The 18,624-nt window shown below is 43.6% G+C and overlaps 2 protein-coding genes across 2 annotated transcripts in view; one reads left to right on the forward strand and one right to left on the reverse strand.

The window, feature by feature from the left end:
• Nucleotides 1–3,462: 3,462 nt before the first annotated feature.
• LOC128896283 (peripherin-2-like) lies at nt 3,463–17,265 on the forward strand. The gene is made up of 6 exons (XM_054159537.1): nt 3,463–3,901; nt 5,470–5,606; nt 7,688–7,844; nt 13,122–13,350; nt 15,847–15,996; nt 17,197–17,265. The coding sequence occupies exons 1-6, from the start codon at nt 3,630–3,632 to the stop codon at nt 17,263–17,265; spliced, it is 1,014 nt and encodes a 337-aa protein (XP_054015512.1). The 5' UTR covers nt 3,463–3,629.
• LOC128896281 (uncharacterized) overlaps nt 8,768–18,624 on the reverse strand; it is a 75,790-nt gene continuing 65,933 nt past the window's right edge. Inside the window, exon 6 of the transcript XR_008461952.1 lies at nt 8,768–8,780. The gene's annotated coding sequence lies outside the window, so the exon portion shown is untranslated. The remainder of the gene's footprint in view (nt 8,781–18,624) is intronic.

Genomic DNA, 18,624 nt, shown 5'->3' on the forward strand with positions numbered 1-18,624 from the left:
TATTTGTCTAATCAATCTGTCAAGCTCGTCAGAAAGTACAAATTACCTCGAAAACATTTTTAAATTCACTAAATTCGTATAAATCACTGCTTAAACCGATTACGTCGAACAGTAATCAGGAAAAATTCATCAGCTTCGTTGCTTCATCGCGAACATTTTCGCTCATCGAACTCGCGCAAGCCAGTCCGTCTAGAATTAATTGGCACGCGCAATCGATCCCTATTACTTTATGAATTTCGACCTGACTGACTTTTCGATTGCTGACACAACCGAACAGCGTTCGATTGTTTAATTTATCGATGATTCGATTAAATATATAATTGATCGATGCACCCGACAGTGTCGCGTCCGACACTAGACGTCTTTCGACATCGCTCGCACTCTCGCACCGTCTACCCCCTCCCACCCGCGACTCACTTTCGCCGTTACTCTACCGTGAAATCGTTGCACTTTTTCGAGTTAATTAATGACCCCGCAGTAATCGATTATTCCGGTGGTACGATGCGCGTCGCGACCATACATCGTCGTTCGATTTATATCGCGGTTATGAGGCCGTGTTTTCCGCCACGTTTCACTCTGACGAAACCCAACGAGGCCGTGAGTAACAATCGACCGAGGATATTCGATCGAATTTTTCGGGGATTCTTTACATTTATTTCTAGGCGAATTGCGACACTTGCAGGTAAGAATCATAGGGATTTACGGCGAGAGGTTGTAGCTTGGAAGTTGGGACTAGCGATTAAATAAATTTTAACGAGCGAGAATGGGAGAGATGAATCATTTCAAAAAGCTTTCGAGGAGTAGAGAATATTCTAGAGTTCGGAGGAGCACTGGTCTTGTGACACTTGAAAATTAAGGGACTCTAAGCAGAGAGTAGATCAAGACTTCGATTCTTGAGAATACTCGAATAAATTTTAACGAGTGATCTAGGATGTTGCACGATGTAATTTTAAACATTTTAGGAATAAAAAGGTACTCACCGATTGTAGAATGTCCTGTCATCCTTCACCAGCGAGCTGCCAACGACTCCAACGTTCCACTGTCATTGATACACTGTTAATGTGCCACTGGTTGTTCGAGAACGGGCCCGCCTGTTGAGTCGTTCGTATGGAAAATTCCGTTGAGCTGTCATGCTCCCTGTGCGAACGAAAATTCAGCAAATTACGATCACTCACGCATTCCAAGAACACTGAACTATACTTTAAATGTAGATGAGTTGACTATGATAGTAATTTAAGAGAACTTACCGAAACATTTTGACACGTTTATCACGTTGACTTGCTAACGCCAAAATGGCGGCCGAGTGGGTAGCGTCGACGCGTCCGAAAAAGGCCCGAGAGTCTATGGTTGACATAGAGAGCGCCACCGGTCAATCGATAAGTCGATCGATCGTGCGACGCTAGTGACATAAAAACGCTTCTTCGTTTAAAGTCCGATTCGGGAACACTGGTTCGATTCACTGTTTCACTAAAACACTGTGTCGCTTGTATAGATTCACCGTTAACTTTAAACGAAGACTTCTAAAGTAATTATTCAAGGAACGTTCTCACAATCCTCTTCGCAGTGATTCTTTTCATAACAGTGCTCTTCCACCACAATTTTCTTTCGTCAAGGAGGCTCCAATGCCAGAGATGATTCAAAATTCTTCCCCCAGTTCTGAGTCCAGGAACGGCAGTATGGATAAACGAGGTAAAATTAGGATTAATCTTAGAAATCCCTCTGACAGAGATTCGTAAGTTAAATGAAACGAGCGGCCACGTTTTTATTAGCCGACGGAGCGGAATTAATTCTCATTCGGTGGACAGGGTACCGGAATTTGCAGCGCGGAACGGCAGTTTTGATAGAGAAGAGAAGGCGAGAGGCCATACACGTTTTGCAATTTCCAGCCTTGAGTACACCGAATACCTCCATACTCGCTCGTTTGCTAGTACTACCCTGTCTTGCCCAACAGTGGCGCGCAACCCCTTCATGCTCACAACCCCTGCCGAGTTTACTAAAATAAAATAATTACTTCGAACGGATAAATCAAGCAATCAATGCAGTACATCATTTGTACGCTATCTACGTATTATCATTTAACTGTGCTTTAATTTTATAAACGACCGTTTATATTTTTAAAATCTCATCAGAAACATATCAAATAACAATATACACGCACGCGATTGAAACCCAATGCACTAACGGTGTTCCTCTATTTACCAGCAAGTATTAAATTCACTTTCAATCAACGTTCGAGCATTCTCCGTGTTTCAATTTGGAATAAAATAATATTTTCTGCGACGAGAAGCCGCTCTGTTGACTTTGCACATATTCCACGTGCTTGTTCGCATTTCAATAAAATTTTAAAGGTGACTTGGCAATCTTTCCCCCTCGAATGATATTTACTAATAACGCACAAAGTAATGCACGTTTTTCGTATGGATTTTTCAATTTTTAATTGAAACCTAACCCATTTAGTTTATTTCGCGAAACGAGCGAACTTGAAAGGGCCACAATGGCCCGTGGGTCGAGCTTTGTGCACCACTGTTGCGCAACGGGTACCTGTATGCGTTGCGACTACTGTCGCGTTCCCACGTACCGGGTGACGCACAAGTAATCCCCTAAAATGGACTTCGCTTAACGCTGCCAGAATGTGTACTCTTTTTTTTTTTTTCATAATTTTCATGATTTTCATTAAGCGCGAGATTCGCTCAATTTTCAGGGATTAAAAGTTCCGGGAGGACCTGGATTCATTCTTTTGGGAGGGAAATCTTTTAGGGCGCGTCAAATTGTTCTCGTGGAAAAATGAGGTTGTATGTATGCAAATTAGGGATAATTTTGCTGGTCCAAACAAGCTGTCACTTATTTACCAAAGTTTGGAGTTTTTGGGTACTAAGAACTGTCTTCAAAGTCTTCGAAGTCTATAATTAAATAATATATATTAAAAAGCTATATCAAAATTAATGGAACGGAGAGATTTCAAGCAAGAAATTATGAGTCGAATCAGAAACGCGGGGTTTAAGCTAAGAAAATGGAAAATGTTCGTGTTTAAAACGTGGTGGAGAGGGTTGATTGAATTTCGATGATTCGATGTGGTGGTTCTCTCGAACTCGAGGCCACTCAGTAGACACCGAGGCGCAGTATACCTAAGGCTCCCCGGATACCGTAGAAATACCTCGGCGAGGACAGTTTCCGTCGCGGGAATGAGGAAATTCCGGATCCTTAGCAAGGAACAAACCGCCCCGACCGACGCAGGACAGAATTCTAAACGAATTACACGACACTGACCTAATCAATTGTTCACGAGTACTTCGAAATGGTCGGACTTGAACAACGACCCATATATAAATCATCGCTACTACCTTTCACGCCATATAAGCAAACAGATATTAAAAGCACAACTCTCTCTCTCTCACTCTCTCTCTCTCTCTACATTCCAATACAAAATGATTATATTCACGAGCACACAAAACAGAACTAAATATTTGTTAAGCAGCTGCAGAAAAAGATGTAAGAAAAAAGTAAATGTAACGTAAGAAGTTAAAGATCGATTGGACAAAGAAACAGGGACGAAATTGACAGAAAAAGCTGAAGTTTGCAAAGGGTGAAACTGTCACGATACCAAAAATAAAAGAGAACGACGGTTAGAAATGGCGATAGGGGACATAAGGTTCACGTGGACCGAAAGGAAATGTCTCCACCGTTGCCTGATCATCGCCATAGCGGCGAACGGTCTAATAGGGCTCACCCTGTTCTGCCTGGGGATGTTTACCTCGTTCTCGATCGCGGGGAAATTAAGACTCGACGAGAGGAACCTGTTCCAGCTGGCGTTCAAGACTCTGACGTTGTACGGTCTCTACGTTTTCGTTCACAATCTGCTGGGCGCGAAGCTGTGCTACAATTACTTCCATTACGCCGAAGGGTAACGCCGAGACGATAGCTACTTGTTTGCGATGAAAATAATAATAGTAACGAGAGCTTTATCATACCTTATTACGTCGTCGAGTGGCGCAAACGCTGGGAGATTGATTAACTGTGCTTTATGCGACGAGAAAAATACAGTAGGCGAAGAGTAATTAAGCGACGGTGGAAAAGTAATGGAAACGTGATCGATAATATTGATGGTATCGCGTAGGGAATTGGGTAGAAGATGAGGAGAGATCAGGAAAAGGGGTTTTCCTCGGAAGAAACGCGCAAAGGGGTTTTGAGAAAGTACATAGATCGGAGAGGTTAGAAAGCCAAGCAAAATCCGGAGAAGAAAATGAAAATGAAACGGGTGTTGGGGAAACGGTGCTCCGGGAGAATCCGAAAAATGTAAATGAAGATAGACTTTAATAATTAGATCCGAGTGTACGCGGTATGGTCTATGAAAATTAGGAAAGTCTGCGAGCGAGACAAAGGGATCGAGAAAAGGAATTTTAATAAGCGGGAGTGTGCGCGGGAAAAGTGTTGAAAAACGATGGGGAAACTGGGGTGGAAAAAGGTACAAAAGCGTCGAGCAAGAAAATCGTGAAGCAGAGGCCAAACGTGAAAGAGAAAATATAGAGGAGTGTATATACTGCGGTATTTTTTACTCTTGATATACACAGTGTCTAAAATTATTGTAGCACGAGGGGGTGACTCCTCGTAATAAAAATGTAAATATTGGTTTTTAAAATACGAACTCCTTAAGAAACTTTCGCAAGAAAAATTGTTAGACATGGCTATGATTTTCATCCAAACGATTAATGATTAATCGTTCGTAGATATTTTAAAGCAAACATATTTTTCACTCTTGGCATCCACCTCTCGATTCAAAAATTCTGAAGAATTATGACAAAATGCATACAGCAAAGGGGTGTCCACCCCCATTTTCGATAGTAAACATCGATAATTGGCACGTTTTCACCTCACAATTCGTAGCGGAACAAACGCCTTCGTGAGTCTATTTTTAACCCGAACGGGACTAATTTAAACCCTTCAGGCCAGACTATTTTCAGCGCCCTTCCAATATCCTTCAGCCCCGTGATATCAGAGCCCCGTAACCGAGAGGGCGCGAAAATCTCCGGCCGCGAGGTAAACCGCAAAGATACGTTAACGAGGAAAGGTAATTAAAACAAATGAACCTTGTACGTGGAAGTATCGACGCGGGCGGAATTACTTGAAAATTCTGACAAATCGATTGGCCTTCGGCAACCGGCCCGTTTCCAATTCGCCCTGCTGAAATTAAGAAAAACACACCGTGGGGTTAATTCCCACCCCTCCGCGCCAGTCGATCGAGGAACCCGGAATCCGAAACCTATTTTCTCTCCACACTTGTCTCTACTCCTCTCACGCGTCATTTGTTCGTATTTTCATCCCCCTTTCCGAGGATCATTTTCATCGTTTATTAAACAATTCTTCGAGTTCTTTGAACTCTTTCGTGTAATCGAGTCCGGAGTGTGATTTTCGATAAAGTTGTTCGAGTAAACAAGATACATTGTTTAATATATTTGATTTTGATCGTTCCAGGCCCTGGATGAATTTGAGATTGTTCGCGTGGACGATGCTGGGCCTGTTCGTGGTGCTCGTGGGATGCTTCATGGCCAGCATTTCCGTTTCGACTGCGGAGCACCTGGCGCTACAAATTCGCGACACTCTCCGGGAAGGTGACGCGAATATTTCCATTAAATCTCTCAGTGAAAACGAACCTCTTTGTTTTGGTCTCTTTCCGATTGAAACAACCGAAAATCCTAAAAATCGTAACAAAAAGAAAGATTTTAAATTCGCCCCTCAAGAAGTTAATGACGCCTCAGAAACCGAAACTAACTTCGTTTTCGTTATCACTTTTAGAATTAATTTTTTTAGATCCTTATAAAATCCTCTCCCAGTAAAAACTGAATATCTCAAGCGGGCCGTGACTCGTCCTCCTAACCCAACTAGCGTAAACTCTCCCTCTGAAACTGGCCAGTGCTCTCCATCGATCGGAATCACGTCCACTAGCGTTATCATCGAGAGATCATCAGGGTACATTTGCGTATCGGAGGACAGGACGCGAAAGCATCGGTCCGGAGTTTATCGTGAGCAAACGTTTCGAATTTCGCCAGAGAATCCAGCCGTGCCGTATCTATTCATTAAGTAGGTAGACACCAAACGAGATTTCCATCAGTAATTTCCACAGAAGTGGGGTGGGAGAAGAAAGGCAAGGGCGTTTCGACCGCCGATTTGCATATTATGCCGGGACACTATTTCCCCGTTTTCACCATCTGTCTGCCATAGAGACCATCCGTGGACTCTCGTGCGTGCGTCATCGCGTTTCGCGCTGGACTTTTTGAATATCCCAGAAAACTGTTTCCAATAGCGCAGGAAAAGATTGAATCGGACTGTCATTTGATATTTTTCTTCGATTTCGATACTTCCGATACCGTGGCTCGTGGCGATACACCGCTGAGTGTCTCGCATTAACGTACGACTTTCCGATATTTTGTGTATCCTTACAGGAATTCATCAGGAGCTTGAAAAATACCACGAGCGAGCCAAAAATTAAAATTTTTGGCCCGAGTCGCCATCGAACTGATTGAAAATGCCCGCGACAGGCCGCTCCGTTTCATTTTTCCTCCCCCTGCGAATTAGAGGAGAATAGTACGTCCTGAATACGAATATTAAGTAAACAAGGAAAAAACTAAATGATTTATTTGATTAATTCTCAGTTTGCCTTACCCCCATCCCCTCGAAACGGAAAATCCCGTAAACGTCGCGATCTGTAAAACCAAGGTCGTTGTTTAATTCCTTCAAAATACGTGCAAGCGAAGATACAAGGGGCCCACCCGTTTGAAAAGTTGTCCCTCCGCGTGAATCTTCAAGAGACTCTGCACTCTGTAATCACTGCTCTCTATTCTCCTCGGAACTCCTCGGCACTTACAATTCCGACGCTCTGAAGAACTTTGACCCTAAAGCCTTCCTTCGATGCCCCGGGACCCTTCCATGCTCCACACACACGTACACGCTAGGACACACACGGACCGACGTGCACACGTGCACGCGTCTCTTCAGCGTATAATTAGTCGCGGGTCACATCGGAAACTAGAACTCGTTTGCTCCCAGAGACACTCGTCGAAGTTCACGCCGTACAAGTAGCCGTCCAAAAGGGGAACATAATTTAGACTTCAGACAGTCTGATAACTCCGGCAAAAGCAACCGTGACGTAGAATTTTACGGTTCTTCGTTTGCTTGATGCGGAACGCTCCCGGAGCCAGCGCGCGCCGCTTTCAAAAGCGCACCACTTTCAAGCGAATTTTCGAACGCTGAAAGAGATACTCCCGACTTAATGGAGAATTACCAACGCGCAATTAAGCTTGACCCAGCTAATCCTGGTGCATGAGGGGCTTCAATAAACGCCACATTGGAGATCACGCTCTTTCCGCGAAATAAGTATCCCGTTGCTTCGGAATTGAATGAGCTTAAGACCTGGTTCCAGGCGTGACGATTGGGGACAATTTTTTAATAGCTCTAGGGTTGAATTATAAAGTGACATACAAATCTGCGGAATATTAGTTACAATCGCTTGGTAGTTATTGTTGGAAATAGGCTGAATCATCGAGGTATCGACCCTTTTCAAATAAAACAAAATTCGTCATCTTTGAATAAAATTGTATTCCTGTGGCGAAAAATTCACGAAAAATTCAATTATTTAGAAGAATCGGTTTCTATTTTCTGTAATGCTCGAACCAGGCTTCGTTTGACGTATCAGGCATGAAAAGGTATTACACGGACGTGACGTGGAAGCGCAGGATAGACGACATGCAGATTCGCATGCGATGCTGCGGGATAGATTCCTTCGACGATTGGCACAAGACGTACTGGCTGCAACGGGACCTCCTCGTGCTGGATTCGCCGGATATCTTGAAGTAATTATCAGTTAATTATTCGGGAACAATCGAGCCTCGATATCGCCGTCCCAATCGACGTTGAGATCGTAAAATTCCAACACCCCTCGCGTTTATCGGCCCATTATCTTTCCACCTGATTTCCATGACAATGCGCAGACCGTGCGAACTTCCCGATGCTCGCACCGTAAACCTTCACTTTCGCCTCCTCGGGTATCAATACTGATGCTTCTTTACTGCTCCACTATTGAATACAAAAAAAAAGTCGAAGTTGGTAGTAAATTTACCTGAGTGTATTTTCAAAAGCAAGGAGGGTGAATCCTTGGAATTCGTGTATGGATACTACAGGGATAATAAATAATATAATTCATCATTCACCGTATTATGTAAATATGTAAAGTAGTCGGGAGTTGGTATAAAAAAAAATGTAGAATTAAATTCAAAGCTGTAAAGTGATCAGAACTCTCCGCAAACAAAACACAGAATTAATTTCTTTCTGAATCGAAGCTCCAATCGCTATACAGAAATTTTGTTAACTACAAGTCGAATGAAAAGTATGAAATTAAAAATGAATTAGACCTGAAAACCAACACACATTGATCTCCAAATATTAATATCCGTATAGGTAGAAATGCACATTACTTTTGGCCGTATTAAAGACTCTCGGCTCGTTGCACGGATCGATGAATCATGATCACGAACTTTCCAGCCACTTTTCAGTTTCCAGCCAACGCGCAATAATAATTGCACGCAATACCTCGCGCAATCCTGTCCGCCGTCAGTCCGGGAACGAATTTTCGCGGAACTTTAATGGAAACGCAGAAAGTATGCCAGGATTTTAATTACAACTATGTGTATCCCCGTCGCGCGACCACGCGAACGAAGCAGAAACGAAATTTTAACGCGCCACGGGCCCGGGCGCGGGCGAGTTATAACATTTTAACCCTTTACACTCTACTGGCGCCGCCACGGCGACATAATATGCGAGCACGGCTCTGTACGAGTTTTATTTGTGGCACGGAAAACTGAATTAACGAAATAAATTAATGGAATTTCAAGTTGCGAGTAGTTATAAATTTATGCGAGGGATAAAAGTAATTTAATTGCAGCTTCGTAGTATAATTATTTTGTGTAGAAATACAGAATTAATTTCTACACTTGAAACAATAGAAATTAATTCTGCATTTCTGCACCTCGTATCAGTAGCTTCGAAAAATACACAAACGGAGTTTATTAGCGTAGTATTAATGAATGTTATTTAATTTTTAATGCGCAAGGGATCGTTGCCAATGTGTAAAATTTAATTCGAATAGCGAACAGCGAGTAAAAACAAACCTAAAGTTTATTCGATCCAACAAGTTCGTTATCATCGATATCATTCTACAACACGGATTTTAATTTTTGTTTTTATTTCCACTCCGTTTCTCTGTTATTCGTTATTTGACATTTTCATCTAGATAAAAGTTTCGCCCATCCCTGGCCCCTACACTCAGAGGCCACTCTACGCGTGCTTTTACCTGAGCCACCCCGTGGAACGCCCACCTGGAAGTGTTTTCCACTTGGCTCGTATTCGCCAGAGAAGACAGTGAAATGTTGCTGGCGATGCTTTTTCGATACCTTTTGCTCGTTTTGTTTGGAAGATTTCCCCTGCAAATAGCCATTGTACAGAGGATCGCGGGGTTTTTTTTAACAAAAATTTTCTTGTCGGGAATTTTTAAAATATTTAGATTCACCCTACGATGTTCACGCCTAAACCAATGTCCTCGTGCTTCGCAAGCGATTGAATTAAATTCGCTTCAACGATTTAAAATTAAATACCAACCGAATTTCCATATACATAGTATTATTACTTGTAACATTTCATAAATTATATTCTGGATACCAAAGGTTAATTTCGGTAACTCTATTGAACAGACTCGATGAAGAATGTTCTTTGTTAAATACAATAGAGATAGGTTAAACGACCGTTTTATCGTTGCATTGAAAAACCGTTATCGAGACCCGGTAAAATATTTATTTGTTTATTTTCCGGGCGAACCCTTTTCTACGTGTACAACACGAAATAGAAGGAGCGAAGCGAGAGATACGATGGCGTAGTAATGAATGATGATGGTGATTTTCGATTAAGATAGAATATTAGATAACACCCGTTTTGGCGCCGTCAACGTCGCCGAAAATAAATCAGTTTTATCGTAGTATAAGTTAGCGTTGTTACAGCTACGATTTATACAACTAAAATTGCCGTGTACGATGCGTATCGATACGGGATAACTGATGGCTCCACAACTTCCTGACAGGTGCTTTATGGAATGAAAAATATCGGGTTGGTGTGAATGAAAGGATTAACTATTTCAAAGGGAAGAGCAACGTTAACATCTGGCTTTTCATCGTGGCATTATTTAACGAACCGAAGGAGATGTTTAATTTAAAATTTAAATATTTTAATTATGCAGTTTTCAAGAGTGGCAAATATTAATGACAAATATTATTTGGCTCATCCATTCAGAAATTTTTGGTTGAAAAGGGGACGATATTGAGCAGCAGCAAGCTTTCGAAGTAATTTATTTTGTTTCGATTAGGTCGCGCTGGCCAGGTGTACTTACACGTTAATTGACTAATAGTTAGGTTTCCCTAGGCTGATATATGCGTGCATTATGTTCCAGCGGTAATACGTTCAATAATAAAGGGTTAATAGCGCGTTCTGAACAGTAGCCTTTGTGTCGCGGCTGATAATCGCAGGTAGAACACTGGGTTATCGATTTCTCGTTATGTTAATTGCAGAATTATACCTCGGAGTGGATCGATCCCGGCCTCCTCCACGTCACAACTATTCACGAACGTCGACCGCCGCGGTCAACCACATAAAATCAACACTAATTATATTATATACGACATTTGTCATTGAAATGGCAACGCACACTGTGAAATCCCATTCGAAAACAAATTTCAATGCCCGCATTAACAAGGAAGCCCGTTGCTAATGAGAAAAATATATCGATTTATGAAACACAATTCACACGATGTACAATGCATCATTTCAAATACAGGCAGTCTCACAATTATTTGTACTCGCCTCGTATCGAAGAAAGTCTAGATCGAATAATAAATTCGATCGTTCCAAATAAATGTTTCGTTATACATAGGTACACGAATAAACTTTACACGGAGAATATAATACTTAGGACTGGCTGTAAATGCAAGAACACCAACCAGTATCAACAAAAACATAACAAAAAGTCTACCATGGATTTCTTCATTCGTTCAGACATAGTCCAAAACAGTCTCCCTCGACATGCTCGAAAAAATGACAACAGACCACTAATACGTTCAAAAACAAAGCGCAGAATGTTCGAAACCACAACGTCACTCCGAGCACAAATAAAGACACCCACGAGCCTTCCTATTAGTTTCTGGTATACGCTGAATTTCGTAGTCCAGCCTCTATTAGTCATAAAATTGAACCATATGAGCCAACCACGTTGCCTCCTCCCCGTCTCCGCCCCTCGTTGGCCGTCTCCAGGGTTAATAATTTCTGCAATAATTCGTACCGCATACCGCAGATCGATCCAGCCGTAGATCGATGCCCGAGCGTTTAATTACCCGGAGCGCGACCACCGTATCGAACACGGGGAACTCCTGCTGGCCAGCGGGTGTCCCCTTTCATTCGAAAACTTCCAACCAGGCTCGAAAGCCACGGCTGAGAAAGCGCCGGCAGCCAGAGGGACACGCGACACGGGCCGCAAGCTCATTCCGTGACTTCGCGGACATGTTCGCGGACAAGTTCGAATTAGCAAGTTCAACAACTTGCGGAATGCCGATTGGTCGGCCGTGGCGGTTCCCGTAGGGGCGACGGAGTTCGGGAACAAGAACCGAAAGGCGCCCTTTGCGTTCGGGGAACTTTGCTCGAGTTTACGCCGGCGAAACCATCGGGGATTATTCCTGGTCACTGATGACGTGTAGAGGGACAACAAAAAATTGGAGAAGGGGAGGCTTTGTCGCGTGCGTGTGAGAGAAATACGGGATGAAAGGATGGACCATCTCTGAAACGGATCTTGAATTTTGAAATTTTCTAAATAATCATTCAGAGGAAACGATAACTGATAAATATTTTCAAGGCTTGAACTACCACAACAACGAAAGAATCTATCTTTTCGCCCAGGAAGCACCCCTTTAAATGCAGAATATACAAGCATCGTTATAACCTCGACGATTTTTCCTGGCAGAGCAAAGATTTCCAGAGACCTGGAAAAATTGAAACTTGGTCGACGAGTTTAATTTTCGTCGAAGCACGGAGTATCCGAGATGGCCGACCGGGATAGTTTCGATGAAACGTTTTCAGCCCCCGTGCGTTATATTCTGTTTTATGGCTGGAGAAAACAGAATGACTGTTTCGGAGTGGGTAGCTTTTACGCTACAACTTTTTGCGGCGCGACGATGGGGCCGATTGGACTGGCGTGTCTCGTCTCGTATGGTTCTACTTGACGAAACTTTTTATATCTGCGAGGAGAATTATGCTGGACGAGGAATTGCCACGACATCGTACCTCTGACAACCTATACATACGAATGAATCGGCAAGATTAAGTTGTCTCGCCAACTTTCCACGAGTTATCGATAACCTCGAGTTTCTTTAATTTTAAAAAATACGCAAACAATTTCAGTTTGTCCACAAGACGACGCATGCGTGTTAATTGCAAACTAAATAAGTCGTCCAAAAAGTTTCTTTCGTTTTATTAGTAAACAAGAGGGTTACCAAAAAGTCATCACCTGAATATAAACAATACATAATCATGAAATGTAAACCTAAATAAACATGAAAATAGTCAAGAACTCTCCGTAACTTCCTCTCCCTAAAATCCCTGAGATCTAACTCCAAAGCCTGACCTTCTCTAAAAAATGAATTCAGTAGAGCCCACTTCAGACAACACTTCAAATAGTCAGAGACTCCACATTGAAACTGATTCCCTCGAGAGACTCCCCTCGTCAAATTAATATCTTTCGTATCAAATTCCATATAATTCCCATCGCAACGTTTACCACGAGAAATCCTCCCCGTTAACTGATATTAGTACTCAGGTCGAGAGAAACGAGACCGAGCGTATTACTTAATCCCCACGAAAGCTGCAAGCTCATTTTTCCTAAGTGACCCTTCCGCGGATAACCATCTAGGAACCAACATCCCGTTCCCCTAAACGTCTCTATAGAAGTGTCTGGGTTGTATTCCCCGCGAATACGCCGAGGAACGAGCGCTGGGCGAAACGTGAGAACGCGAACCGACACGTTTGGAATCCTGTTTCAGGTACGCGGAGCTGGACGGCCGCGTGACGCCGCCGGTGGTGCCTTGGAGTTGCTGTCGAATGGACGCAAAGGGTCCCTGCTATCACGATCCCCTTCAGCTGCCAAATCCCGAGCAGAACTCCACTTACGAGACCCTGAACGCTCGGGGCTGTCTCGTCGTCGTGAAGACCGCGCTAAACGGTACACTCTACTCCGCCGCGGTGCTGATCGTGTTTCTGTTTGTGTTCCAGGTAAATCAATAACAACGCAAGCTCCGCAAACTATCGTCCGCGCGTAGTTAGGAATTGTGACAGTTGATTGGAGAGTATGCTTCGTGGATGCTTCGATTGGGACATTTTTTGGTATTTTGTATCGGGGAGGGTATATTCAGAAAGTTTGAGTTAATTTGGAGAGCTAAAATGTACCTGATTATTCTTTTTTTTTGTAGTAGTATGACCCTGGGTGGTCGCAGGATTTATCGACAGGTCCTGCATTGCCAACAAAGCGACCTTCCTTACCTACAGAGCGTGCTACTCTATCGATAGCTCACCCTACGTTACTCACAGTAAAAGTATATCTTCAATCTCTTCGAAAGAGTGTTTCCACCCTTCGATCCTTCTACCAACAGAAAAAATATTGTGTGCAAGGCTGATCCTCGTTTCTCTCAACAATATACGATCTGTTGCGACCATATTTCGAGTATCTCGTACAGATATAACATAAATAAGTCGTACAACGAGTAAAGCGGTTCGCGGCAGAACTTGAACAGTTCCGGATTATCAGATTCATTTGACGTTATTGATTGCCCCGGGGGCGCGATGATACCAAGCGTCATCGAAACTGCGGCACGCGTAATATTTTAACGCGAATGGTCGCTTTTCATGCCAAATTTCCGGCCGCTCGATTCAATAACTCACATTTAGCCTTCCGATCGAGTGCGACAAAAGCGTCGATTCGTTTAACGGCGGATAAATTGCGCGCGAGGTGAATAACATTCGTCGAGTCGCTCGCTGGGAAAATCTTTTTCCGAGCGGAATCCGAGGCAAGCAAAATATCTCGTTACCTATTAGGAGTGGGATCGTTCGTTTCGCTTCGGTTCTTCACTGGTCAACGTTCTTTCCATCTTTCCTTTGGCACAGAGTGTATGACGTAACAAGAATGTTGATAATAAATAATTATCAACGAAGGAAGTACTGGAAAAATGAAGTTTTATTTAAGCGAGGATATCGATATTCCTTTCTGGTAAGTGTAACTCGAAACTGACCAAAATTTCTGGTCAACTATTAGATTTGTGATAATAGCTATTAATTTTGAAATGAGATTATTTACCTCAATTATATTAATACATCAATAAATCGAACGAAATGTGGCGATAATTTTGTTTTCAAGAGAAATACCTTGCACAATATTCGAAGGCCACCGATTTGGGGTGATTTTAATGATCGGCCTCTACAGCCAAACGCAACCAACTTCTTTTTTTTTTATTTTATTGATTTTCAGGCGCGAAAATTGGTCCACCAATGGTCCTCCAATGGAGGAGCTCGCGTGTCCAAAGCTCGTTTCACCTCTCCGATTTAATTCCGTTCCCACCATTCTTCGACCGTGGCGCCCGAGTTCGGCCTTGATGTCATTAAGCCGGCAAATAGTCGCGGTTAATTAAGCCCGCCGCGTTCCATTCACCCGCGAGTTTTTCCTTTATCAAGCGATAAATTAATCCATTTAATTCGGTCCCTCGCAGCCGCCACACGGCGTTCTCCACGACCGCCGTCAACCTCCCTCTCGACCAGGAACAAAAACTGTTGAGAGAAGGATCAACCCTTGAATCGACGACGCGCATTTCGGATAATCGCGGGCCTGAGTGCTCCGAAAGGGTTACCTGAGCGGTTGAGTGGGACATCGTCGATCGATAAGTCTTAATTAGGGCTGGGGACCATTCGAATAATTTAATGGGGGGACGTAGAATTCAAATTGTGAGCGCAGCCTGGACTTCTGGGTGCCATGGTGCTGAGAATTAGCAACAGGTTGACGGGGGAGGGTTGATGTCGCGTTTGCTTTGCAGGTTACTATACCTCGAAGCCCTAATCTACTCTAAAAAATTATTTTGGTAGAGCCTGATCCGTTTCAAACATCACTCTGTTCAGAAAACCCTTAAAAATCAGTCTATCTTAAACCAACCCCTAATGTCCTCTCCCTAAAATCCACCAAACCCAACTCCAACGCCCTAATCTTCTCTAAAAAATTGTTTCAGTGATCCACTCCAAACAGCATCCTGTGTAGATAGCGCTTAACGATCAATCCGTCTCCAACCAACCCTTAATTTCCCCCTCGGCACATCTCGACAGAAAAGATTACCGTCTCCCCAAAATCTCCCAAACGACTCCCCTCGACCAATCGTAAACCACCCCAGTGACGAACTCTTGCGAAAACGTCGCGAACTTTCATCGAACCTCCCTTAGAGGCGCATAAAAAAAAAAGCCCAGAGCAACTATAGGCCAGAAAGCCTCTCTAAACTGAGAGTAGTCTTTCCAGACGCGGTGGGGCCATGCGATGGCGCGTCGTAAAGACGGAAAACACTGTTTTACGAGTGGAAACATTGTCGGTGGGGGGGATGAAAGGGGGCGTGGAGAAAAAATTGCAACGCAATGAAACGGGCGGGATACGAGCGACGGAGGGTGGCTTTCGAGTCGCTGCTGGCGTTATTCGCGCGATCACGTGTACGTGACGTCACGTATGAGGAAATGTTCCAGGTCGGCGTGACCGTGCTGTCGAGACTCGACTTTACTGCTGCGAGAAACGCTGTCGCGTTGGGAAATCGCTGGAGAGGTGCACCGGGTTGGCTCTATGGTCGTCTCGATTTTGGGAACGCCAGCGGACCTAATCTCTGCCAGATCGATCGGGTGAGTGGACAGTTTTTTTCTTCTTGGGTGGAATGCTTTGGAAAGCATCCTTAACAGGTAGGTTATGGATCGCGTTTGGTATGGCGCAGAGAGGTAGCGAGACCCCTCAGGCGCCGTCACTGTCGCACTGGCGCCCGCTGAGGGCGTCACGCTTTGATCTAGATGAATACATTAACAGTTACAGGTAGTATCTTCGAAAATTGGATCGCTTATAGTAGACAAAATTTTACTCCGATAAAACAGGAATTGTAGCACCTGCAAAGAAATCACAACCGAAACTTTCAAATTTTTAATCACCCATCGGTGATTCTAATTTTGAATTGTACATCTGGTTAATAAGCACCCAAATTTTGCAAATCACTACCAATTTCGTGGTTACTGTGATTGATTCAGGCTACAAGTATGTCTAGATTGGGCACCCCTGGCCCCAGACAGCTTCATCTTCCCTTAGCAGATCCGCAGCGAGCTTTCCGCAGCGCGAGTCGCTAATTCTCAAACCGTACACGTGTATCCCGGCAGCCCCGTTGCAGGTGAAAAGAGTTAAAGGGATGCCGCGGCAACTTCGGCCAACTTCGGCGAGAAATATTTGCGGAATGAAGTTTGCGCCTCCCTCGAAATAACACTTCGCCCGAGCGGCACCGCGGCGGAGTTTTATTTGTTTAACGTTCTAATTTCTTCCAGTCGGAATAAAAGCTAGGGCCGAAGGGAAAGGAAACGCGGACTTTTATTGGGCCGACGCCGCGCGATGAAGAGAAATTTAAAAAACTTCAACGAAGGGTTGCTTCGTGCGTTCTGCCCTCGAGAAAATTTTTTTTTTTTTTATCGTCTGAGGTGGAAAGTTCTTTTTGAAAAAATTATCGAGGACTTACTTTACCTCGAAAGGAAGACAAGTGGACTCGAGGGGGAAAACTAAATTGGGTGGCCGAATATTAAGTGCCTTTTGTGATTTTTCTCTTACGGAGAAAAATTTTCTTAATTTTTATTTAACTTTTGTTTCAATTCATTTCACGCAGAAACCTTTGGGATTATTGTCGTGGCAGTGTTAATATAAACTTGAATCGCTTTTTTAACGAAGTTGTACATATTTCACTGCTATTAAATAAGTCCGCAGCGGTTAAATAAAGAGCAGAGGAACGGTTTGGATGAATTCCTCTTGGACGAATATTTTTCCTTCCTGAAGCACGTATTTTCTTTTCGCAGAAGAACAGTGGACGCGGAGACTCGTTGATCGACCTCAGACCACTTGTTTATTCCAGCGACACGGATTGAAATCACGAAGAGGAATCCCCCGCCGGTTAGGAAGGAGTCAGACGTAACTTGGAACAATCATATTTCCGCGCCTGGTCGTTCGCATAAAAATACTGTACCGGACGGGTCAAGAGAAAACCAACAATCTTGGTATTCTTCGCGAGCTCGGTGTTCCGGACAAACACGTTAACGAATAGTAGAAGAATTTATTAGGAATAAACATTAGTGCATTCAATTCTTCCACGAATTGCTGAATTAACTGAAGAATTTTCGTTGAATCGAGACAATTTTTTTTATACGTTTTGAAACTTCTGTTTCATAGATGTTTAGTCGATACATCAACCATGCACACCATCGACACAAAACATTTTTCTCGTCTTGTTTTCAGTGTATTACAAAAACGATACGAATTTATTTCAGAGCAAAACAAACATCTATCGTTAAAGTAAGCTACGTAAAGCATCATTTCCCAAAGAAAAAAATCTCCTTACTCTGTTCGACGTCTACGATGACCAATCTACAAGATTATCGCCTTAAACGTTCTGTTTCCAGCGAGCCACCCTACAGATCGGTCCCAAAACCGTTCGTATCGATCAAGGTGGTCGATCGTAAAAATCGCCAACTACGAATAACGTCTTGGGGGCGGGGACGTTCCCGAGGCTTTTATCGAAATGAAAAGCCATCCGAGCGGCGCTTCTAACGAAGTAGCGTCCACGGGGATTAATCGATCATCGATTACGATACACTCGAAACGGCCTTCGTGGAACAAACAAGCTTCCAGCGGGTTCCCAAGGAGGGAACGATAAGATAAGACTTCTCCCGAGTTTCTTTCCTCGAGAGTCCGTCGCTGAGATCCGACGATAGCTTTCACTATGATTACTGGAGTCGGTTAATCGAGTCGCGTCGCTAAATCGCTCGTTCTCCAGCGGTATCGAATCGACCGATCGATGTGGAACTGAATTGGAAGACTGAGAGGAGACAGAAGGACGAGGAGCCATCCGGATCTCGATCGGGGAGTCGACTGTAACGAAAAGCAGCGTCAACGGTGCTAAAATTAACTCGTTTCTAGTTTTCCACCTGTGGACCGGTGGTTCCCAAACTTTTCTCAAACGTATCTCCGAAATACAATCCTTCGAAACGACGACTAAATACTAGTTAACGATAAACAGCTAGAACTGCTTCCCGCCCTCCCCTCGAAAAAGATTATCTCGCACAGCTATCGAACCGAATTTGGCACCCCGACGCAACGTCGCCTCGTGATCACAGCGACGACGTTAAATCGCTCCCGAAATGTTTACCGTTCCATTTCCGGAAACGCTATTGTCCCAAAGGGGCGGGATCGGCGGATAGAGAGAGTGGCCAACGGCCAGTTTCCCGATT

This window comes from Hylaeus anthracinus, unplaced genomic scaffold (genome assembly GCF_026225885.1).
Source record: "Hylaeus anthracinus isolate JK02 unplaced genomic scaffold, UHH_iyHylAnth1.0_haploid 0, whole genome shotgun sequence".
Classification (NCBI taxonomy): domain Eukaryota; kingdom Metazoa; phylum Arthropoda; class Insecta; order Hymenoptera; family Colletidae; genus Hylaeus; species Hylaeus anthracinus.